Here is a 26,270-nt window from a genome sequence, read left to right on the forward strand (position 1 = left end):
CAAGGGCATCCGAAATATGTAATTTGAATGCAAGTTGTATATCGCCTCTCTACAGGTAAGTTATATGTGTTGGCAATGCGAAATATTCGAACTGACTGCCCCATTGTCAAATGACAGCTATATACATTCTGAGCATGCCATCTGACAGCAGAAGGAGTGCTATGAAGCGCTGTCCGGCTAGACCATTATAACTAACCTGCAATGAGGTGCTAGCGAAATGAAAAGTATGGGAATTCCGTTTTAGTAGTAATTTACGGTTTCGAATGAAATGAAATGGAACGAACAGGACCCCTCCCCACCGAATGGCAGAATGGCAGACCAGCGTACCTGCTGCAGAACAGCGTAGTTGCTTCAGACCAGCGCTGCTTGAGTGCAGAGGACAGTGCAGACAGCTGCAGCAGGGCGTTATAAATGTTATAGGGTTGTTCTAGTCCATTTTTAACGGGTTTCGAGCACTTGTAGATCTACTGAGATGCATTCGCGCTATTTCAAGGATGATATTCCCGGAAGTGGAATTAAAGCTAAGGAGTTTTTGAGCCCTATAGGTAACAAGAAGGCTATTAGGATAAAGTGTTTGGAGAATTTGAAAGTAAAGAAGGAAAATTTTTTGATGAAATCAAGACGTTGCGTCAATATCGATCATGCAACTTCATTAAAGTTCAGAAATTTTAAAGCCAAATGCGAACCCAAAAAAGTGTTGATCACTGTATTGAAGCTGTTCAAAAGCGCAAAGTCCGTTAAATTGGGGAAATTGAGGCCCAACCAGAAAAAAGGAATAAAGACCGAATGGGTATACAATGGATGGGTCAAAATATGTGTATTTGTGGACTGATGGAACTCTCTGGCGTCTTCATCTTCAATGGGCATCTACAAGCATAAACGATTAGTTTTTTAGTCTGATCATGAACGCACGAATAGTCTGGTGAACGCACGGAATTCTGATCATGAACGCACGAAAGTCTAGACATGAACGCACTAAATGTCTGATGAACGCACAATTTTTTTGTGCGTTCATCAGACTTAAGCGCGTTCTTGTCCAGACTTCCGTGCGTTCATGATCAGACGTTCGTGCGTTCACCAAACTATTCGTGCGTTCATGATCAGACTTTGGTGCGTTCACCAGACTATTCGTGCTTTCATGATCAGACTTTCGTGCGTTCACCAGACTATTCGTGCGTTCATGATCAGACTTTCGTGCGTTCACCAGAATATTCGTGCGTTCATGATCAGACTTTCGTGCGTTCACCAGACTATTCGTGCGTTCATGATCAGACTTTCGTGCGTTCACCAGACTATTCGTGCGTTCATGGTCAGACTTTCGTGCCTTCACCAGACTATTCGTGCGTTCATGATCAGACTTTCGTGCGTTCACCAGACTATTCGTGCGTTCATGTCCAGACTTTCGTGCGTTTTTCCTTGTTTCCAGACCATGTAAATTTGAACGCACGACACCCCCGTCGTGCGTTCTTCTGGGTCTGGAGATATCGACTTTCCGTCTGGGACCTCAACCTGGGTAATCTTCTATCAACAAACTTCAGCTTTTTCACTTTTAACACGTTCTAACTATTACTGTGATCAGATAAAAAGAAGTCCCGGGTAGTAATGTGTTCAGATCGTCATTCATCATAATTTCTATGTGCTAGTTCTGATTAAACTTCAACTGAGTTTTTACTGGATTGTTTATATCATTTTAACTGCTCTCAAACAAATTTTGTTGCCACAAATTTTACTCTTGTTTGCTTTTTAAAGCAAGCTCTCGTTTGCCCATTGTTAGTCTAACCATTTTTTCGTGTGAACATTTATCATATGATCGATTTGATTTTTTCGGTTCAAAGAACATTAGCTTGCTCTGCTGGCGTTCAAGTAATCCAATTTTCCTGAAATAGGTCAACTAAGCCGAAAACTTTGATAGTGTCACTTTAAATTGACCTGGGCTAGCGGGCGTGCTTTACGCGCGTCCCGACTTCCCGCGGTAACACTCCCCGGGTTATCGAATTACATTCCATAAGCATGGCTATTGAGAGCAGTTTGACGATTCTTTTTTGTCTTATTTTGTTTTTTGTCTATTTTGTTTATTTGGATACCCGGAATACGGTTAAAGTTGCAAATACTAGGCACGGTTTCATTTGTAACGGTTAACTATGCATTTTGTCTGAGAGAGTACATAATTATTACCTAACTATCGGCTTACGTTTACGTCAGCTTACTTTAAATTCGGTTTATTTGGCGTTCACCAAGTTCCCATTGTTTCCACTCAACTGATCAGCGCAACTCCATAGAAATTTTTAAATCCATTGATAGACCGACGACATTTCGTAGAAATGAAAATGCGGTCCGTTAGAAGGTTGAGAGAGAACACCCTCAAGTAAATTGTGTATAAGATTAGCTAGACATAGCTTAAATTGATGCCCTACCTGTTCAACGTATACTTGGCGAGAGAGATCTGGCCGTGAAAAACAAGTACGAAAGAGAGAACGGGTTATAAGAGATGCCCAAATTCGATCACTTAAGACCAGTAGTAGCGCCTGCTTAGAGCACCTATCACCGTCGATGGCATGCACTAACTTCATAACCCCCAAAAAATACGAAATTTCTGTCTTTCCGCTTCCTGCGACTTCTGAGTAAATTACGTTGAAATTTATATCTTATTTTAAGACATAGAGCATTTGTTGTGCCATCAGCCAATCAAGAAACAGTTTTAACATATCTTAAGTTCTAATTGGACAGCAACAAAATTTGTATGTTTTAGTGCGTCTGTTATTTTCATTAGAGCCAGAACTAGCACAACTGAGCACGGTGGATATTTTACTTGCAAAACCGTCCCGAATAGTAAAATATCGCCAGACAAATTATTCCCAGACATTACAGTCCCAATAAAGCAGACCCAAACCAAATAGTCCCAACTAAGCAAATTGTGCAATTTGAACCAAGTTTATAGTTTAATCTTAATTCCTATTAAATTAAAACAACGCTTTCTCACGCTTAGCTCATAGATTATGTTTGTCGTTTGTTTGTGGAGTATATTGAGAATTGTCTCCATATTTAATTATGACTACTTCCCAGTGCTCTCAAAATTCTTATCGTGTTTTGACAAAACCATCTTGCTAATAGTCTCTAAGGTGATGCATCTTGCTATCAGATCTGATAAAACCTTTGTCGGATCTTACAGAGTAAAAATTCCTCTTATAAGATCTCACACGATAAAAATTCTGCCTTATCAGATCTTACACTATAAAAATTCTGCCTGACAAAAATGCTTATTTTGAAAGATCTTATCAGTATTATATTATAAGATCTGATAATTATCTTATCAGATCTTACCCAATTAAAATTCACGTAGGGCAGAATTTTTACCGTGTAAGAGCAGAAGAAACCTTACATCATAATTGTTTTTGATCAGCATCTTCTCAGATCTTACACGATAAAAATTCCAGAATCACTGGGGTTGTGTGGGACTGTTTTTATCTGCTTTTACTGAACTATTTTGTCTGGTACTTGTTTGTCCTAAATTTTGCATTTTTGGACTGTTTTGTTTGTGAATATTTTGCAAATTGGGAATGTTTTGTCTGAGACTGTTTTTCCGGAGACGAAACACGGGATTATACTGCCTGCAGAAGTATTATTAGACATTCTTGTCAAACCGAATACTTATTAGTAGTCAGATTATTGAAAGAAAAGATCAAAGGAAAAAATGGGGCATAATGGCATTGGGTATTTTTGCACATTTTGTGTTTTAGCATTGGATATGTTGTCATATAATCTTGTTGGCACAGTTACTGGTGCTGATGTTCTTTTTATTAATATGTTGTAGTTGTTTCCTACCAGAATTCGGGCGCACTAGCCAAAACTAATCATTATTTGGGTCTCCATTCTTTGCTTGGGTTACTTTTCTGTTCAGTTAGATCTATGGTATCAACTGAATTCTCGTGGTTATGAAAGCTCTACTTGATCTTCAAAATTTAGTTTCTAATAAAGGAAGAAGAAGAAGAAACTAAGAATAACTGGATCTATTCTCTGGATTTATTTTGTAAAAACTCACGTCACTGTAAATGTAGAACTAATTAAGTGATATCATTAAAAAAGAGATCTATTGAGAATCATTTTGAGTCGATTCCAAGTTTTGACTACTCTGATTAGCTTCTGAGTTCGTTTCATCGTCTGTTTGATAGTACGATGGCGGTGCGTCATAACCATCTACAACCACCGCTTCCTGGTACGAAGGTGGGGGAGGGAAATTACCTCCATAACCTGAAGACGACCCAACCTGGTTATAACTCGGCAGGTTATAACCTCCGACCGAATTCCGAGCCGAACGAGCGCTTATGGTCGTTCCGAAATTCTCCGATGTCGCAATCGGTTCAGACGCCCTACGAGCGTTCTGATTGGTTGGAAAATTTTCTGCGTTCTCATTGGTTAAAATCCAACCAATTCTGTGTGTTGGCTTCCGCACGTGTACATTTTCACTGGTTGCGGAAGCGGTTGGTGAATTTTGATTGGTCATTGTGAGATTATGGGTAAGAGCAATTATGGAAAGTACATAAGGCGGTCTGTTTTCCACAGGTGTTGAAATTTGATCTGGTTGATTTTGATCATTTGTTGTGCCACTGCTCGCATCATGTACACTATTTCCTAAAAAAAGTTGAAACCGCCATTCAATTATTTCAATTATTTGTGGATTTTAGACTCACATTTTTAAACCTTTTTCTTTTTTTTTTCAAAAAAATTATTAAAGAAATGCAATCTGCGCCGAAAATATTTGCTTTGCAGTCACTGTGTGTGGATCTTTTCAACAAACCCCATACCCCCACCCCACCTTGGTTCCTAGTAAGAATCTCCACCCTAGTCTTAGCTATACCTATTAACATATAAAATAAGGCAACAGCTAGGAGAGGCTAATATTACTTAAAACACTCACGTGCACAATATAAAATGCCGAAAGTCTGCAATGCCAGAAGTCAAAATGCCAGAAGTTGCTACTTAGCCAGAAGTCAAATTTCGTTGACCTTCGTCATTTTAAAACGAGCGCGTTTCGTGTTTTAAGTATGGTTAAGTGACACTGCAGAAGTCACTTCGAAATTCGTCACAACGACTTAATATATCGAACCGCTCCGCGGTTCTCGATAAACGCCAGAAGTTCGCAGTGACTGCAAGCAGAGTCACTTAACCATTACTGAAAAAGCGGGATAGTAGAGCTTAGTGAGCGTGCCAGTTGTCGCGTTAAAATTCTTTTCAACAATCTCCCCTTGCGTAAAGGGGGGGGGTTGTTGGAAAGATCGATCTATGCCTGTTTTGAAACCAAATTCAGCGAAATTTTGAATTAACACCCCGAGTGTTAAACATGCTCACCTTTCTTGACCAAATAGCGAATGAGGAAAATTAGGGCACAACTACATAAGCAGAAGGCGAGGATGACCAGAATTCCGACAAAGAGGGGTACTACAGAGCTGAAACATGGCAAATTATAAACAATTGATGAGAACTGTCTAATAAGCCTTTATCAATTAGAGTATCGCCTCACCAGATCAGAACTGTATAAAACATTTTGAGGGGGGGGGGTCTAAGCAATTTTAAATATTCTATATCTTCTATATTCACCCCTATATAGTTTCACCAAGTGTTGAGTGGGGGGGGGGGGCTTGAACCATAATCTATTACTGGCAAACCCAGCATGCCTGTCAAAAATTACTCCAATAGGTCTAAAGTTTTAGAACTTGGGTATCTCTTATACCCGGGTCGAAGTTTTCACCCAAATAGATGTAAGAGTGGGACTGCAATGGAAGGATTTTTTTTCGGAAAATGCCGCTCAATACTTTTTTTTTGGACTGCAACAGGCTGCGAAGGGGTATTAAATGATGTAAGAGTGACAGGGTAAAAGATAATTTAACAACCCACTCTTATATCTTTTTGGACTGTCAAGGTGGGTTAAATGTTGCAAGAGTTTGGGGGGTATTTTCTCCATTACCCCCTCACTCCTACACCATTACCCCCTTGACACACCAAAAAATGTGCCTAAAAAATCCTCCCATTGCAGCCCCACTCTTACATCATTTTGCCCGCCTTGGCAACCCAATTCCTACATCATTTAACCCCCTCTCAAAAAATTATCCCCTCACTCGTACATCAATTAACCCCCCATAGACAAATTCCCCCCAACCCCACTCGCACAACAAATGATGGAGGATTTTAGGGAGGACATTGGAACCAGGTAACCCAGTCCTCTTGTTCTTGTTCCTTGAGGTTTAAACCCTCTAGTCAAGTATGCGTTGAACAAGTCATGCTTGTTTTCGAAGAGCTTCTTGTCATGCTTTTCTTAAGGAGGATTCCGGTAGAGCCCAAATTCCGCAGAGCAGGATGCCATAAAATGAGATTTAAAGCCGGATAATTATCGTGCTCTGCTCTGTTGATCTTAAACTCAATACTTAAAAAGTCATTTCGTGTGAAAAGCAAACCAGCTTAACGAAAGTCTATCTGGGGTCGCAAACTCCCCCTCCCCCACGAGGGAGGGTGTAGAAAATAGAAACTAATAAACGTAGAAAATTGAACTAACCTTTAATATTTGAACCATATAAACCGAATCCGAAATTAACCTTGATTCAAACTATAGTATTAAAACTTAGAAAATTTAACTTACCAGTTTTATGAAGACAAGAGCAAATTGATTCAAGTCAATAATTTGATATAAATGATTCATTGAGAAATGGTACTGTTAACCAATATTCGGTTCCAAAAGGATGATTCTAGATAGCTATTATTAAAGTCAGATTATTCTCCTCAGCATGTTTTAACTGATTTTGATATCTCTGGAAGTGTGAATGAATTCTTAGAAAAATGCAAATGCATTCTATAAATGGTATTCCTCGAGACTGATTTCTAGGAATTTTGTAGAAGTAAACCATATTCGGTATACCGTACGACCCGCACTATAAATCATGGTGCTAAGATTAGTTTTGTATCTTGATTTTTCGCATTGATAATGATTATAAATAGGGATGATTTTTGAGCCGTTTTCTTAACCCAATTTCCTGATTCTAAATTCACTGCTTATTATACAATCCTCGTTATTCTCAGCGGTAATAGTCTTTCCTTAATTTCAATTCTTCTAACTTCTTAGGATTATTCGATAGAGTCGGTGTAGACTCAGAGATCGAATAGAGAAATAGAAAATAGTTAGAAGATTTTTTGAGAATACACTTTGGTTGAATATAACTTTGATTTAGTTAGGAATAAGGTCTGTGGTAACTTTGCAATCTTTAATTTCTAAGTCAAAAAAATTCTTGTTATAAATTGGCCTTAAACCGGAAATTAACATATCTCTCTTAGGATACATAGGTGGTTTTACAGAGATCAATCAGTATTAGGTTAAGTTAAGATTTCCCGGGACTTGAACTTTGGAGAAGGGAACTACAGACGCCTTCAAGAAGAGTGCTTCTGAGAGTATTAATCGGCCGAGCTCTTTTAGGAGATTGAATAGTGAAAGCCACTCTGAGGTCGGGGCTGCCTGATCATTGACGACTTGGCGAGCTAAGTTAACCCATGTAGTATGGAATGGCGAACCAGGTAGACATTATCACGATCTGCAGTAGCCTGAAGTACCTGATGGGCAATGTTTTAGTGTTCTATTCAAGTTGATTAGTACTCGTCTGGTTGGGTTATGGAGTGAACTACGACGAGCTTGCCCTCATCTTCACACTTAGTAGTTTTAGGATCTTAGATTGATCTCTTAGTATTAAATAGTTGTATTGGGAACTTGGTATACTTCTCAATTATAATGCCACCTATTTCATAATTGTTTTTTTCCCCATATATTTAGGTCTTAGCTGAGGTTAGACAACTCTCAATCGAACCTTATAATTACTGTTTAATACAAATGACTGCCTCCAATCTGAATCTTAGGAGTAATAGAAGGGCCTGGTATACCCCTTTCTGTTATTATAGGATGATAGGCACTCGAAGTTACCACTACTCTAGTTCTCTGTTTTAACGAAAATTTAGATAATTACAATTGTTGGGATTTGAATAAGGAATTTCCCCCACCCCAGTTTTTTCAAATTCTACATTGGCGACCACAGAGGAATATTTATTGTTAAAAAATCAAATTTTATCACAAACTAGCAAAAGAAATAATAATTGGGTATAGAATAAAGATCGCGAGCCGGGCTCACGAACTGTCAGTGAAAACCAAAAAAAAACTTTTTGTACCAACAAAAAAAAAGATAAATTAAGGAATAAAGAGTGATCCAAGTAGAAAAGTTACATCAGCACGGCATTAACAAAAATTGACTGCTAACTTACACAATAGTGAAAAAGTTTTAACTTTTGAATTACTGAGAATCCAAATCAACAACTCGTAGTTTCTAGTTTTTGCTTTTGATTTCTGTTTTGAAAAGAAAATCAAAATCACTGACACGGGGGGTCTCAAAACGAAGGCAAAGTAATTGAAACGGTTTTTGCGAGAAAGAGAAACTAACATTATCAGCGTAGAACAGAATTTGAAAAACAAATGGCAAACGCAAACAACAACAACGCCCAGCAGCAAATAGTAGTGGCTGCTCCACCGTTAACTCCTTTACGTTATCCGAGGAAAGACTGCAACTGCTTCAAGCGATGGATACGCCATTTCGAAGCGATGGCTCAGGCAAACAACTGGGACGATGCCAGGCAGCGAGCAGTTCTCCCCACTTGCTTGAACAACTACGCAATGGACGAGTACTACAACCTTCCAAATCAGTACCTTATTCAAGTACAGGGACAGCCGGCACCAACGATCGAGCGGGTTCTCGATGCACTTAAGAATCGAATCGGAGATTTTCCTAATGCAAGAAGTGCACGAACCGAGTTCTAGAACCTCCAGCAAAATGAAGGGGAGAGCATTCAAGAATTCTCTCGAAGAGTTCGAAAATTGGGCGAAGCAGCAAACGCTCACTTGAACGCAGCAAGAAGTCAGGAAGCTAATAAGGACGCGTTCATCGATGGACTGCTGGACAGTGAAATACGATACACCCTCCTCAAGGAAGACCCAGACACTTTCAATGCATCCGCCCAAAGAGCTATAGCCCTCGAGGCAATTGCGAAAGTTGCGAATGCCCGATATCGACCAAGGCGGATGGGACATGTGCGTTGGACCCAAGGTGACGACGACGACAGTGGAAGAAAAACTGAAATCCGAGACCTATCAACCAATGTTGGCATGGGACTCAGTGACTTGATGGAAAACCAAATCAGGAGTTTCAACAAGTTACTGGAGCAACAGGAACGTCACACGCAGATCATGGAACGGATCTTAGATACACAGAGTCGGTTTCCAACAGAATTTGCACCAGCCCAGAGAACATCGCGCAGCCTTGCAAGAGTGGATCGGAACAGCAACGTACAATGCTATCATCGTCAAGATTGGGGGCATTTTGCGAGTCGCTGCCCTAAACGAAGCACTGCTCCAAGACGACAAGAAGATAGAAACGCCGAAACCCAGCCAGTTGTTAAAATGATTTTGCAGAGGGCGCAGAGACATGAAACTTTAAAGAGTGCGAGTATCGAGAACAATAGCGGCATCTTTGGACCTACTGTTTATGTTGATGCTAAACTGAATGGGAAGTTGCACAGAGCGCTGCTAGACACCCGTAGAAATGGGAATATTATATCTGAACAAACGTACAAACTTTATTCACCCCCAATGTTACTATCGGACTTCCACGATACAGTCTCATCAGCAACGAACGACCCATTCTGCATTCTAGGAAAATTCACCGGAGTCCTTTCATTTGGTCCGGGTATGGTTGTTCAGACGGAATTTCTTGTCACCCCGGACACAGGTGTACTCTTGATATTAGGGACACCCATGCTACAAGAGAATCGAATGTCGATCGACTTTCAGTCCAGGCAGCTAATGATGGGCACAGAGAGCAGTACAGTGAATTTGACATTCCTTTGGAAAACAGAGAAACCCGGACAAGTCAAGGTTTGCGGCGCGGAGAGTGAGTTACAAGGCCGTGAACCCTTACAAACAGAGAAAAACTACCCTCTCGAACGATAGTCAGAAAATGAGCTCAACGTGATCTGCAATCTAGTGAAATCCGATTCAACTGATCACGAAACTGGACTCAAGACATTGAGTACAGTTGCCTGTTTTCGAGATGTTTTCGCCCTCAACGATGCGGAATGGGGTCAAACTCATCTAGTGGAACACGATATTGATACAAGAGACGCTGGACCAATTAAACTTGCTCCCTATCGACTCGCGCCAGGGAAGATGGCAGTTGTGAAACAAGAAGTTGAAGATATGCTCTCACGGAATATTATCCGGCCATCCAAAAGCCCCTACAGCGCACCCATTGTACTTGTTACGAAAAAAGACGGCAGCAACAGAATGTGTGCAGACTTTAGAAAACTTAACGAAGTGACGAGAAAAGGCGCCTTCCCGTTACCCAGAATCGATCAAATCCTCGATCATCTTCATGGAGCTAAGGTTTTTTCGAGCCTGGATTTAGACTCCGGATACTGGCAGGTCCCATTAGCAGAGTCAGCGATACCCAAAACCGCATTCGTTACTCCAGATGGTGGTCACTACGAGTTCCTACGACTACCGTTTGGACTCTGCAATGCCCCAGGCACTTTTCAACGATTGATGACAACAATTTTTAACTAGTACCTCTTCAGTTTTGTTCTCATCTTTTTGGACGATGTTCTAGTCTTCAGCAAGTCAGAGGAAGAACACGAGGAACATCTGCGAATTGTGTTTGAAGCCCTCAGGAAAGCAAACTTGAAGTTGAAGCCAAAGAAATGCAAATTGTACCAAAACTCAGTTACGTACTTAGGATACAAATTAAGTGCCGAAGGAATATCACCCGACGAGGGGAAAATCAAAGCCCTAAGGGAGTGGAAAAGGCCGGAAAGCGTCACAGAAGTGAGATCATTCATTGGATTCTGCAGCTATTATCGATGATTTGTGAAGGACTTCGCAGGAATAGCCAAACCTTTACACGAGATCACGAAGAAGAATAGGAGTTTCACCCGGACACCAGACTGTTAAGCTGCCTTCGAGAGTCTAAAAACTGCAATGATCGAAAGCACGGTTTTATCTCATCCGGACTACAAATCACCATTCGTTCTGGACACAGACGCAAGTGACAACAGTTTGGGCGCAGTACTTTCAAATGTCATAGATGGTGTTGAGTATCCCGTTGCTTTTGCAAGCTGAGTGCTATCGCCAGCAGAATGTAAATATTCAACAACAAAAAGAGAGGCCCTAGCTGTAATATAGGCAATGAAATGCAACAAGCCATACCTATGGGGTACGAACTTCGTGTTGAGAACGGACCATGCTTCGCTTCAATTGCTGTTCAGGCAAAACAACGATGGAATGATCTTTCGAATGCTACAAAAACTCCAAGAGTTTGACTTCCAGGTGGTTCATCGCCCTGGCGAAAAACATGGAAATGCAGACGGACTTTCACGACAGTGTAGCCAGACACCCGAACTGACAGAGGAGGAGAAGAAGGAGATGTTTGGCGACTGCCCCCAGCTGAAAGTTTGAGCGAAGCTCTTGGCCATATCCAAATGGTGACTTGCCGGAACTTAATCCATGTTCTTCAGAGAAGAAATCACTCTCCAAAATTCAAATGGCAAAAACTCTTACGTTCACCAGGCACGAGTTCGAAGATGGGACTACAGAATGGATAGAAACGGACACAGATTCAGATTGCGGACCGGAGAACGCGGACTCCGAATTGCTCCAACAAAATAAAACTCAGCAGCAGGAAAGCGACGACGACGACCAATACGAAATTCCCTACGGAATGAGCTTCCAGAAACTTTTTGAAGCTGAACTGGCAGAGCTGGCATCAAGAGGCAAATTTGGACTCAGCTGGTTAACCGACGAGGAGAGTGATTACTCCAGCCAAACTGAGGTTTATGGGAATCCGGGGATCACCAAAGACAGTAACTACCCCAACGAAACCCATTTCGAAAATTGTGAAGCTGTCAAGGAGAACGACTCTCCAAGCAATACCAAATGTGGAAGAGTTCGAATGACTACAAACCCTGGCTGTTTTGATGGACTCGAATAGAACAGTCCCGAAAACGAAAAGGCATCAATGGAAATTATCCTGGAGGAGGGCAGAGAAGCAGCAAGAGAACACCAAGCTCAGAACCCTGCAATAAAACTCGTTTTTCAATGGGCCAACGCAGACGAGAATGGTACTCAAACATCCCTTGGCAAACTCAACGTGAAGAAAGCAGCAGCTATTGCAGCCGGGGAAGATGCGGTGGTACTCTGGAGTGTTTGGGAACAACTGGATTTTGCAGATGGAGTTCTATACCGGAAGTGGCTTGTGGAGGGAACAAATACAACTATCAGACAGTTTATAGTGCCCATTAGTCTAAGAGAAAAAGTGTTAGAACAACTACACGACTCCAAGATCAGTGGAGGACACTTTGCGTTTCAGAAAACACTCGACAGAGCCAGGCAACGATTCTGGTGGCCAAACATGAGAAAAGACATCGAGAGGAAATGTGAGAACTGCTTAACTTGTCAGTCGCGATCCACAGCTGGGAAGAAACGGAGAGCAACCTTGCAAACGATCAACGTTGGAATTCGTTTCAACAAAATTACCGCAGACATTTTGGGTCCAGTAACCAAAACAAAAGAAGGAGGGTACAAATATATTCTCGTACTCACGGACTATTTCACACTTGGGACGAAATGCTTCCATATCTGAGCTTCGTCTACAACACAACAATGCACAGAACAACAGGTCATACCGCCTTTTCTCTGGTGTACGGACAAGAGTGCAAATACCCAATCAACCTACTTCTACCCAAAGCACCAGGTCACGAAATCCAAAATTACAAATTCACTCGATAGCTAGAAGAACAATTTCTTGAAGCCCACATGATTCCCAGGGATGCAACCAGGAGAGACAAAAAGACCGATATCATAAAGAAATTTTTGGAGAAAGCTACAGCAACGGTGATCGCGTCTGGTTGTTCGCTCCCCACAAAGCCAAATCGAGAACGTTCTTTTTGCCGTGTGACGGCCCCTATATTGTGTTAGAGAAAACTTCTGATGTGCACTATAAAATATCGAAAACGGGTACCTGTAACAAATGGCAGATTGTACATTATAACAGACTGAAACCCGTAAAAGAAGAAACTGATCAACACAGAGTCCTCACTCGCCCAGCACCTGGAAAACGGCCACCAGCTGAAGAAGTGGATGACCAGGAGTAGACAGCAAATTCGGGATTCTTCTCGAGGAACTCTGCACGAAGGGTTTTTCCCTCGAAACTTGGAAAGATACAAATGGATGAAGGAAGAAGATGACTTCTTTCACAACCTGTTTGAGGAACGGGAGAGAACTCCATCTGTCAGAGAAGAGGTAGACAACAAGACCCAGGATGTTGAAGAAACGCACGCAACCGAACTGACCGCACCTGATGGGAGAAAGGATATGACAGAGGCCAACCTGGACACCCCACCCTCAATCTCTGAACTTGCAAACCTGCCAGAGACAACGCATCAACTGAAAACTACCTCAGAGAAGACTATCAACACGGAGTTCATGGACATGCAGAGACCTCATAAATTGAAAGGGGTAAAGAGAGCACCAACAACACTCAACCTTGAAATACCGAGCCCAAGTCTGATCTCACAAACAGAAGGACGACAAAAAACGAGCAAAACGATTCCCCAAGAGATACGGAATCGATGACGAATGAAACCCTGACCTGAGCACCTATGAAGAATCATCATAACAAACTCGACTTTAGACTTAAGACAAGAACAAACTAATTTTCTATATTATGAACTTTGAACGCTTTTATAATAATAATCGCTATGGACTAATACATTTTTCTCCTTTTTTTTAGCCAACCAAAAATACAAGTATCAAAAATTTCCTTATAAAAAAGTCTTGATTAAGACTTCAGATAAGGTTTAGGCATAACAACAGTAGTCGAAACGGATTCCAGATTGCATTTGGATTTCATCTGAGATTTTTAAGGTTTAATTAGAGTTTCAGACAACAACAAAAATATTAGAAATAAGTACAAGAAAATCTGGCATTAGAAAAAAAACTGAAAAAAAGGCAATTCAATAACAGCCTAGTTTTAGTTAGAAAAAAAATAATTCTTTAAAAAAAAGAACAATATGAAACAAACTAGAATAAAAAATTAGGTCTCAGTATAGAAAAAGTTTTTCGCTTCAAGTGCAGTTTTTCTAACTTTGGAAGTATTTAGATGGAGTGGTGCTATCTTTTTCTTGTTATCCGGTTGACGCTAGCAGAAGTAACAACCCGAGCAAACATTGCGTTTGTCCCACAGACTCCGATTGCTCTGGCTGATTCAATTGAATTGATCGAAATTGCAGTGCCCTTTCCAAAACGCTTGGACATTAACTGGAGCGCATTTAAACACTTTTCAAAAACCCTGAAGGAAATGGAGACTCGTGTGTGGAGAGAGGCGCAATGGGGATATTGCAATAACCAGAAGTTAAACGGCATCGTCGAAAACAGTCAGAATACCCTGACCACGTCACTACAAAAAGATATTTCCGAGATCGAAGAAGACAGGACACAGCTGATTCGAGATGTGAAGATTTTAGCAAACTCTACCAAGCTCTCGAACAGGAAGAGAAGGTCAATAACCTTGCTTGCAGCGGGAGCTGCTGCCGCACTTGTTATGGAGCCCATAGTAGAAAAAACAGCTTGCAGAATGCTCTCCATCTTCCATTTTTGTCAGGACTCAGAAGAAAAGATGCGGCGAATTGCAAGTCACTTAGACAGCATAGAGTACAAGCTACACCATTTAACAAGCGACACAGACAACAGAATACACATCCTGGGCAACGAAAACTTAAAACAGCAGGATCAAATGAAAACTATCTTGAACTATACGGCTGGGAACTTCGGAACCGTAGAGAACGCTGTTAACAATCTTGAACAAGATATGGAACAAGTACAGCAGGCCCAAGTCTGCGACCACAAGAGGAGCGACGTGTTCACCTTCTTTCTCAAAACACAAAGTGTGATCAATAACGTTTCCTTCGCGCTAGTATCTCTTCATTCGGAAGTGCAATCCTTCAAAAATGAGCTGAAGCAATTCAATAGCAAAGTTTGAGAGGCTTTTCAGGACATGTCGAACGGAAGAATACCATCAAGACTTGTTGAACCAGACAAACTACGACAAATTTTACAACCCCTTCGATTCCATCGCAAGACGGTCAATACTACTCCAGTATGTTAGTCTCTACTATGAACTTGAGCTACCTCGTAATGTTTTTATTGGAAACAATGGACTCCTAATGAAAATCGAAATCCCTATGTCAAGTCAAAGCCCTATCCATAAGGTCTTTAAAGGAGTGCCCCTTCCTCAACCTATTACAAATTCAACCACAGTTTCAGTGCTTGTACTCGAGCATGAACTGCTTGTCGTCTCGGAAGCTACGGCAAACTTTGCCGAAGTTGATGAAACACAGATTCTCTCCTGTCAAGGTTCGAAACGACTGAAACTTTGCGAACAACCCTTCCCAATGACTGGAAACCAACAAGCTGGTTGCCTGATTAGTCTGTTTTCCGGTCACGAGGCAGCTGTTTTACAAACTTGCAAATTTGATGTCATTCATCTACCAATAATACCAACGGCAACCTATCTGGCGCACTCAAAATGCCTTATTTTGTCGGCATTTACAAAAAACTGGATAATTGACATCACAGAAAACACCTTAAAGAGCAGTAAAATGAGAGGATGTCAGAGTTGCATCGTACAACCTTCTTGTAACGGGAGAATTGAAATACCTAACGGAAGGTTGATTCTTCGTCCCCCGACAGACAGTTGTCAGAACGAATCTGGGCTTGTCATGAAGGTAAGCCTCAACCTTTTACTTGAGGAAGCCTTTACCTTGCCAACCCCAGAAATCCACAATCTGAACTCACTAACTGCCACATTTGACTACAAAAGAAAAGTATTGGAACATGTAAAAGTTGAACTACAAGCAAAACCACCACTAGAAATAGACACCGGAACTATCACAAAATTAGTACGGGAGTTTCACCAGCACAGTCAAAAGCGATCAATAAAAAACGCAGCCGGTGGAACGTTCAATAATGTGATAAGTTTTCTGGGACTGTTTCTATAGATTTCAACTATCTGTATTACAGCAGCTTTCCTACTATGGAAACACAAGAAATTATGCTCTAAACAAAAGAAACAACCTTGCCGTGAAGATTACAATGAATAATCAGGGGAAAATATACACCCAACACAGCACACAGAGTTACTTTGCAGGGTCAGGGAACAGAATAAACTAGAGTTTTCCACATTTTAATGAGTGTTGTACCTTTCTTGCAATCTCATATTACCCTATATCTCAAATATTGGCGCTAATCACTTGGGGTAAATTATAACTATTCAGGAGAATAGTTGAGTCCGAGGGAGAAGTGTAGAATATAGAAAATTAGAAACGTAGAAAATTGAACTAACCTTTAATATTTGATCCGTATAAACCGAATCCGAAATTAACCTTGATTCAAACTATAGTATTAAAGCTTAGAAAATTTAACTTACCAGTTTTATCAAGACAAGAGCAAATTGATTCAAGTCAATAATTTGATATAATTGATTCTTTGAGAAATGGTACTGTTAACCAATATTCGGTTCAAAATGATGATTCTAGATAGCTATTATTGAAGTCAGATTATTCTCCTGAGCATGTTTTAACTGATTTTGATATCTCTGGAAGTGTGAATGAATTCTTTGAAAAATGCAAATGCATTCTATAAATGTTATTCCTCGCGACTTATTTCTAGGAATTTTGTAGAAGTAAACCATATTCGGTATCCCGTACGACCCCCACTATAAATCATGGTGCTAAGATTAGTATTGTATCTTGATTTTTCGCATTGATAGTGAGTATAAATAGGGTTGATTTTTGAGCCGCTTTCTAAACCCAATTTCCTGATTCTAAATTCACTGCTTATTATACAATCCTCGTTATCCTCAGCGGTAATAGTCTTTCCTTAATTTCAATTCTTCTAACTTCTTCGGATTATTCGATAGAGTCGGTGTAGGTTCAGAGATCCAATAGAGAAATAGAAAATAGTTAGGAGACTTTTTGAGAATAAACCATGGTTGAATATAACTTTGATTTAGTTAGGAATAAGGTCTGTGGTAACTTTGCAATCTTTAATTTCTAAGTAAAGTAATTTTTTAGAGTTATAAATGGACATTAAACCGGAACTTAACATATCTCTCTTAGGTTACATAGGTGGTTTTACAGAGATCAATCAGTATTAGGTTAAGTTAAGATTTCCCGGGACTTGAACTTTGGAGAAGGGAACTACAGACGCCCTCAAGACGAGTGCTTCAGAGAGTATTAATCGGCCGCGCTCCTTTAGGAGACTGAATAGTGAAAGCCACTCTGAGGTCGGGGCTGCCTGATTGTTGACGACTTGGCGAGCTAAGTTAACCCATGTAGTATGGAATGGCGAACCAGGTAGACGTTATCACGGTCTGCAGAAGCCTGAAGTACCTGATGGGCAATGTCTTAGTGTTCTATTCAAGTTGATTAATACTCGTCTGGTTGGGTTGTGGAGTGAACTACGACGAGCTTCCCTTCATCTTCACACTTAGTAGTTTTAGGATCTTAGATTGATCTCTTAGTATTAAATAGTTGTATTGGGAACTTGGTATACTTCTCAATTATTGTGCCACCTATTTCATAATTGTTTTTTTTTGCCATATATTTAGGTCTTAGCTGAGGTTAGACAACTCTCAATCGAACCTTATAAATACTGTTTAATACAAACGACTGCCTCCAATCTGAATCTTAGGAGTAATAGAAAGGCCTGGTATACCCCTTTCTGTTATTTTAGGATAATAGGCACTCGAAGTTACCACTACTCTAGTTCTCTGTTTTAACGAAAATTTAGATAATTACAATTGTTGGGATTTGAATAAGGATTTTCCCCCACCCCAGTTTTTTCAAATCCTACAGAGGGAGGGAGGGAAGAGTGGGGGGGGGGGGGGGGTGCAGCCACGGACCGCCCAACATAGACAATCAGGGCCGATATTTAATAAATTTGCTATTTCTTAAATTTGTTTTACTTTAATTTAAACAATTCGGCTCTGATTCTCATTTTTTTTCTCATTCAGCTCTGCGCCTTTTCTGCGTTGATTCCTAATTTCTTATCGTATGCCCAATTTACAATAAAATATTCGCGTCTTTCCCATAAAAGCCCCCCATGAAAACAAAATCCCCATTATGGCATCATGATTGGGGGGCTGTAGGTTATCTGTCCATTAAGCAGGGGGATAATAATGAGAAAGATCCGGTTGTTCTGTCAACATTAGAACTTAGTTTTTTTAAATCAGTTCTGAGGTGCTACGATGGGACGTCAAAGAATCAGTGTGCTTCAGAAAAAATTTTTGGTGGTGTTTCCAAAAACCTGGCAACGTAGTTTATTTTTATTATGATTTGCACGTACCGGTCCTCACTCATTGTTTTTTGAGCAACAGATAGACAAATCTGTGAGATCTTCATCACAAACTGCGGATTATTTCCGTTTGTGTCTGCCCCAGCTTAGTGGGTGCATACTATTTGCACGACGCCAGTGCATATTCTCAAATAATTAGTGTCTACGTAATGGCATGTGCTCTTACTGGGAGTGCGTATCATAGTGGTGACACCACGAGAAAAGTCTTCAAACTATTTTTTGCCGGGAAAGAAGTCAACATAATAACTAAAATTATCATAAGTTGATACTTCTGGATGTTTTAGCTCTTGCTAAGGTCTTGCTCTATGCGAGGTCTTAGTCCTCAAAAGTTTTAGTCATTTTTATATCATGAAAACAGTTGTTCAATAATAATTTCATAGTGGTAAACATTGAGTGCAAACAATGTCCACTTTGTTTTTGAAGCATGCTTTTCAGGAAAAAAAAATGCTGTGATTTCTTTCATATTACAATTTAATGGCATTTGATTTGAAGGGAACATGACGAAAGATTTTATTATGATTAAGATTACAAAAAGCATAGATTTTACATTTTGGGTTGTATAAAAGAACATATCTATCAATTTCCTCCTATTTTTGTTAGCAATTGTTTTTTATAGTTGGATGTAATAAAAAAGAGCATCTAAATTGTTTTTTTAAATTCATCTTTGTTTAGTTGCAGAAAACAGTTTTACGGTCGACTGTAATGGGAAAATTAAACTAAACAAACCTTTACTATTTGGAATGAAGGCACGGTTTTTCTCATTAAACACTTGATATTTTTTGTAGTTTGCACATAATTTTTCCCATGCAAGTTGATACACTTCACATGGCAAACGAAATTCGGGCAATTTTCACGGATGCTTATCGGATTATTTTAACAAAAATATGAAAATCTAAGCTTTTGTGTTTTTCTAAGTAATAGCTCATTTTAACGAAAACTATTTCCGTAAAATATCAATCATAGGTGTTCATGGGTTAATAACAAGGCTTAAAAACAATAGCTGCATAAACAATAGCTGCATAATGTCTCAGTTTTTTCACACTTTGCCGTAAACCTTCACTGTTTTTCCTATTAGTTTTCCTCGTATTGATAACAATATCCCATCCAATCTAAAGTTTTTGGACTAAAGCAGAAGCAGAAGCCAAGTTTTTTTTTCAGAAATTATTTTTTATATTGATTTATATAAGACGAACGCATTATTGCTCAATCGTTCTGTAAGTGTTTTCTCAAGCTTCATTGATAGTTTTTATTCAGGGGGTACAGTTTGAGCAAAGATAATAGTTAGAAAAACACCATACAAAGACGTGTTTTGTATCAAAAATGGTGTGAATACTGAAGAAGCTCGTTGCACTGCATGAAACGACAATTTTCCGGAAATTATTTTGTTTTTGAGATGAGATTCCGCAAAACAATTGGCAGCTATTACCAGGGACATGGGCTAAAATTAATCTCTGCAACAGAAGAAAAAGTAAAACATCTGGCTCGTAATTTAACAGATGCATAATTATCTTTGCATTGATAACAATATTTTACATACTATAATTTTTTGGCTCAGAATAAAGACAGTATTTTTTTTCCGAATTATTTTTGAAACCGTTTCTTTTACTTAAGGCAAATACATTTTTGCTCAAATGTTTAGAAAGTAAGTTTTATTCGTTTTTAAAAACTCTCTAGAATTTTGAGAAAAACTTTTTAGAAATTTTTTTTGTACATGTTTTGCACTAAAAACAGAAGTTTTGAAGAATATTCTTCGAATCCAGAAGGGTACACATTATCACCAAAGGCTAAAAAGAAGAAAAGCAAAAAACATACACTTTTTCTGAAAGACTAAAGAAGCTCATTGAATTTTCCCTTTCAGTTTACACATTCATGTACAAAGATATATAAAAATAACACAAAATGAGTGGAAAATTAATCATTAAAAACAGGCGGGGGGCATTAAAGATTCAAAGGCCCATAACTATGAGTTCCAGATATCTATCATAGTAAACCGGGTAAAGAAGCAGAGATCTATCACCTCCCCAGCTTTGTTCAAGAAACTTTTTGAACATATAACTCTCGAGTGCGCTACATCTACGTTGAACACATTATCATTGAATTTTTAAACTCTTTTTAATTGGCTCTTTTTGTTGGGTGTTTAGTCCATTGAAATCACCATTGATTTCACGTATACTACATTGAAATCACCAGATTCTCTTCTTAAATGACAAAACAAAGAAAAAAATGCACTTTATACCCAACTTTTTCAATTTAAAGTATTATCTTTGGTTTTAATCACTAAAAAGACCCCAATGTAGCATTAAACTATCATGGATAGATCAGCCGTCTGTTCTAAAGAAAATTAGGACGAGGAAAAATCTGAATTTTCTATAAAAATTGCTTCATTTCCTCATACATTCATTCACATGAAAAATCGTGTAATTTTTCATCACACGAGGAAACTTTTCTCGTGTGAAATCACACGAGACGCATTTTTCACACAAAAAATCGTGTGATTTTTCATCACACGATAAAAAATTGTGTGATTTCACACGAGAGATTTTTAGAGTGTAGTGGGCATACAACTTTTACGCCCCCAGGGCGCATATGCTATTGTTTACATGCTATTCAAAAAAATTGGGGGGAGGGGGGACAGAATTTATTGAGACGCAGTTAGGAAACTCACTCTTCACACTCCTTACTACACCGGTTGTTTACACAACAATAGCCGGAACCACAGTAGTCCGAGTTCTCACAGAAATGAACATCCGGAGTATCGGAAGATCCCGCCACGATTTTCAACCCATTCCAAGCAATAAACACGCCCAAACTGAACACAAAATTAGCCCAAAGTGAACTAATTTGCACAGGTGACATTTTGATTGTCTATGATCAACGGTTGGCAAATTTTCTGTTTTTTTTTCTTTACCAATAGTAAATTTGTCAATACCGAACTTTAGAGGTAAGAGCTGACATTTTGATTTCGTTTGTTGCTTGATTTGGTTCTTTAATAGGTTGCAAAACTTCTAGAACCTTCTCAATCAATAGTTAAGTTTTCAAGATCCATTTTGACAGTTTTTAAAGATTAGATTGCTTTAAACTCGCCAAACGAGAGAGCAGTTGAGAAATTAGAAAAGATGAAAACGAAGAAGATAAGGTTTACAATGTTTGGAAAGGACACCTAAATAAACTGATTAAGAATAATTTGCAATTTTTGGAAGCTAAAATAGACAAATTGATTCAAATTGAACCACGAGTAATATAAACGACGTGAACGAGTCTATAATTTTGAAATTTATCTATGGTTATGATCTCATTACTGACTTTTTGATGAGTTTTCTCAATAGCCAGAGTTTCTAATAGATTATTACATCTATCTAAAAATATCTCCAATATAGAACGTATAAAAATTAAGGCGAACTTTGCTCGAAAGTTGCAAGTGAATTTTCACTTTACGTGAAAGCATAAGTAATGAACTGTTTTATTAACCAATTTATCTCAGTTGCACATGTATTATTCTAAAAGTAATCAAAACTTTCAAAGCAAGTTTTTCACGTCAACAAACTTTATCTCTATAAAACTGAATCGCAAAAATTAAAAGTTCATTCTAAAGTAATGTGTAATCTAAAAGTTGTAGATTAAATGCAAATTTTAGAATGAATTCACATTGCTGGGTGGGGGGGGGGGTAGGTGGTGGTGGTGGTGGTGGTGGTGGTGGTGGTGGTGGTGGTGGTGGTGGTGGTGGTGGTGGTGGTGGTGGTGGTGGTGGTGGTGGTGGTGGTGGTGGTGGTGGTGGTGGTGGTGGTGGTGGTGGTGGTGGTGGTGGTGGTGGTGGTGGTGGTGGTGGTGGTGGTGGTGGTGGTGGTGGTGGTGGTGGTGGTGGTGGTGGTGGTGGTGGTGGTGGTGGTGGTGGTGGTGGTGGTGGTGGTGGTGGTGGGGGGGGGGGACCCACGGTTATAGCGTGTGGCGATCAATTAAAAAAAATAATTCAGCCAGAAAACCTGCCAGATGTATCCCAAATAAGGGTTGAAGTGCTATGTTATTTTTATGTGAGAAGGGGGGAAACTCATAACTTATCTGGTATCTTTTCCGTGGAATCAATGAAGTCATATATGATCATTGCATATTTATTATTACAAGGAAATCATATATGATCTTAGGACTTAGGAAATGAGGACAACTTAGGAAACTATAAAATCTTAGGAAATATTAGGGAGCTATAAAATCATACATGTCCCTATATTATCATAAGGAATTTTGTCTCATCAGGAGTTTTAATCTCATTTGGAATGAGATAGGAAAAAACGAATGTTGTATGATGAGGACAATAATTCTGTTTGCGATAAGGACAAAAAATCACCATTTTGAAATTTGCATGTCAGCTAATCTTCATCTGAGCTGGACTTTTAGATCTTGTTTCATCAGAAGGTGGCAAAAATTCTAGAAATTTCTCAATCAATAGTAAAAAAATATTAGGATCTACTTTGTCAGCTCTTCGAGAACAAATTGTTTTGAAGTCACTCAACGAGAGAGGAGTTGACAATTAAAGAAGATGAAAATGAAGATGAAGTTATGGTTTCCCTAGTCTAAGATTACTTTTTCTCTGCAAGAATCTTACAAGATCTTGCAAGGCTAACTTTTGTTCTCGAGTGGCGTTCATTGACAAAAAATTCACAGTGTCTACATACTATTTTATGCCACATGGGTAAGACGGAGGTCCTTCAACCATACCCTACAGAATTTGTGGAAGATTTTTCCAGTTTACAGCTGTTCGCAGACATTCGAAAAGAACAATTGAACACAATTACCATTTAACAACTAAAACACTTTGTGTTAAAGAGCTATTGAGCCAGCCCCTTTCACATAATTGTGGTACCTTTGATTGCATGATGATCCTATTTGGGTAAAAGCAACCGAAGCACCCAAATAATAACCGGCGTTTTGCCTTGGACGAGAGCCTTAATGTAAAACAGGAATCAACCAGCAGGGACCTGGGTCGCAACCGAGGTAGTCTGAACCGAATTGACAAAAACTCAGGTGTGGGGAAAACCCGACAGGTTCTGACCACCATCGGCCAGAGAGAACAGTCCCAATCCAGACAATCCAGTGTCGTCTTCTGAATTTCTGACTAGGCTCAACAGTGAAGGGACTCTGTCGCCCAGAACATCGATCAAATAAAATAAGCCAAACGTTTTGAATTGGTGAAGCAAGCGTTACTTTGTTACTCTGCAATTCCCCTATTCCCCTTTTGTATGCTGTTCCAAATTGGATTGCCTTGGAATAAGTTAACTCACAATGGGGCTCGAAATATCAATACTAGTTAAATGGATAACAAAAGTATGAAATTTACTTGCACATCAATGAAAATACAAACTTAAGACAATTTATAATAGTAAGTAAAATAATAATAACAATATCCGTGGTTCACTTCCCAAATGAACTAAATCAAAAGCGCTCATAGTATCCCAACTGGTATTGCAATTAAAAACTTCCAAAGTTCCGTCTCCTCTCTGCTCTTTACACCAGCTTCTAAAGTTTAGTCCCACTAAACCAACTACTTTCTCTCGCTTGTGCAAAAATCTCTTCTGTGTCCAACTTGTGCTGTGTCTAAATAAATCTCTCCGAGCCTCTCTCTGCTCTCTGTGCGTCACTTCAATTTATACCCAAACCAATACGCTCTTATCTTGAGCAAACAATCTTTAATCTCTTAAGTAAACATTGCAACTTACACTTGAAATATGCCATATTCTGTAGGAGGGCTTTGTTTGATATGCAAACAAACCAATATAAAATTATGCTGTGTCATTCAACTGCTACCAACCATTGTTCAGCTTTCTCCTTGTCTTAAGTAAACGACCTCTAGATTCGTATGTAAACAAAGCCACTCAGCCTTATCTCATATATGCACTTGACATGTCAATCAGTGTTTGCTTAGTAAACCTGAACGTTGCTCTGAAAATTTCTCATTCCTCTATTTCCTCTATCAAATTAACTAGCTGCAATCAATCCCTGTCAAAAATCATGTGATTGATAAATAACTAAACTCAACCCCAAAGCTAAGAGCAATTATTATTTCCAATTTTGAAACCATTTCATGCAGTTCCCTGTAATTATACTTGCCGATTAGACCTTTTTCCCTAAAAAACTGAAAATGTTACATCTATGGGTCATCCAAAAGTCCAAAATGATAAGTCAAGTTGATAAAACTAAATATTGTCATTGAAGGCTCTCTCATAGTTACACCTACCTACAACATTTCATGGCCTAACTCCGACTAGAACACAAGCAACGAACGCGCACACTTTTCATCGACCTCCCGGATGACCCCAAATCTAAAAAATAGTGGTCAAAACGTCTTCGGATAAAAATTTCTAGTAAATATAGGGTGCCACCAGTCTGCCTGCCAAGTTTCCTACAGATAACCAGTTGCGAGTTGCTTGCAATTTGAAGATTTTTATCGAGTCGTGTCGACCAAATCCTGAAAAATCCGAGTACCGACTTCCGGTCGCACCCGGAAGTTAAAAACAGCACCAAATGAAAATCCTTGAAAAGTTACACTAACCCTCCAAGGCTGCTACCAATACTCCACGGTCAAATCAAACTTTACTTTCCACAGCACAGGAGCACGCTAGTCCCGTGCAGGTTGGTGTGGGGTCAAATCTGACTTTAAAATCGGATTCTTCGTGCCCAAATTAGTCAATCTACCAATTTTTAGGTCAATCCGATTTCAACTGTTAGAGAAATTACTATTTCAACCTAAGTGCTAGCTATTTTCCGGCAAAAACAGTCTATTTACCGCAGAATACCCAAAAAGCTATCATAATCCTTCTCCACGATCATCTCATACATTACTCTGGACTTAATACCCATTGCAACCCCTAATTAGCCTTATATCATACTCAAAAAGTCAATTTTTCTTTCAAAATATCGAAAACCTTCAAATCACATCAGTTCCGGTATTAGTAGCTCAGCGTTGGGTAGTCGGATTGGCCCAAAAGGTATACCAGCCTGAGAGGACAATTGTTTGTATCTGACATTAGAATTTGGTAAACGTCCGCTGAATATAAACCTCCATGCGGGGGATGGTTTAGATGTGCTAGGTGGTATTTTGAAAAATTGATAAATTGCCTTTTTGTTTACTCTAAATCAACGAAACACTGCTTAACTAAGTCAGATCGAAAATGTGTAATCGGCTGCGCATCCCTATTACATTTGGAAAATCATTAGGGAAACATCCCCATAAATTCTTCAGTTTCCAATGATGAAAATAACTTAATGAGTTGAGGTGTACCGGATTTTGGATGCCCCTTATTTTGCAAATTCGAAATCGCACTTTTAGTTACTTCAAATTGAAATTCCAATTTTAATCGAAGTATCTAGTTCACTTCAAATCAAATGTTCGCTCTCTAGTTTTTTTCTGAATTGAAATCACTCATTTTGACTTTGGCCTGGTCCACAAATACAACTTTGCTAATACAACCAAATATTTTGAGAGCTCAATATGCTTTTGTTCATTAATTTGTTTGTTTAAGATATATCACTCAACTCCCCTCTCTGGCGCCTTCAAACAGTAACCATTTAAGAAAAAAGTTTTTTTCGAAAACCTAATTAACTTGTCTAATTTAACCTGAATTATCTAACTTACTCGCAGTATCTACTAATGAAAATTTCCTATGTTCTTCACTCCTCCCTCCTAGATTATTATTCTCCCGAATAATTGCAAGCCATTATCCTGTGACCCGATTAACTTACTCCTACTTACTTTATTAATATTCCACCTACGGAAGTGAACCACGTATATTTAGCT

General features: G+C 39.2%; 1 protein-coding gene across 1 annotated transcript; it reads right to left on the minus strand.

Annotated features, from left to right (window-relative positions):
- Positions 1-3,992: 3,992 nt before the first annotated feature.
- LOC142342063 (uncharacterized) lies at positions 3,993-21,893 on the minus strand. Its single transcript, XM_075393246.1, has 3 exons — positions 21,150-21,893; positions 5,347-5,444; positions 3,993-4,629 (listed from the first exon to the last, which is right to left on the minus strand). Exons 1-3 carry the CDS (start codon positions 21,338-21,340, stop codon positions 4,088-4,090), a joined length of 831 nt encoding a protein of 276 aa, XP_075249361.1. The 5' UTR covers positions 21,341-21,893; the 3' UTR covers positions 3,993-4,087.
- Between the last annotated feature and the right edge of the window lie 4,377 nt (positions 21,894-26,270).

The sequence above is a fragment of the Convolutriloba macropyga genome, chromosome 7 (assembly GCF_964194025.1).
Source record: "Convolutriloba macropyga chromosome 7, txConMacr16.3, whole genome shotgun sequence".
NCBI lineage: Eukaryota > Metazoa > Xenacoelomorpha > Acoela > Convolutidae > Convolutriloba > Convolutriloba macropyga.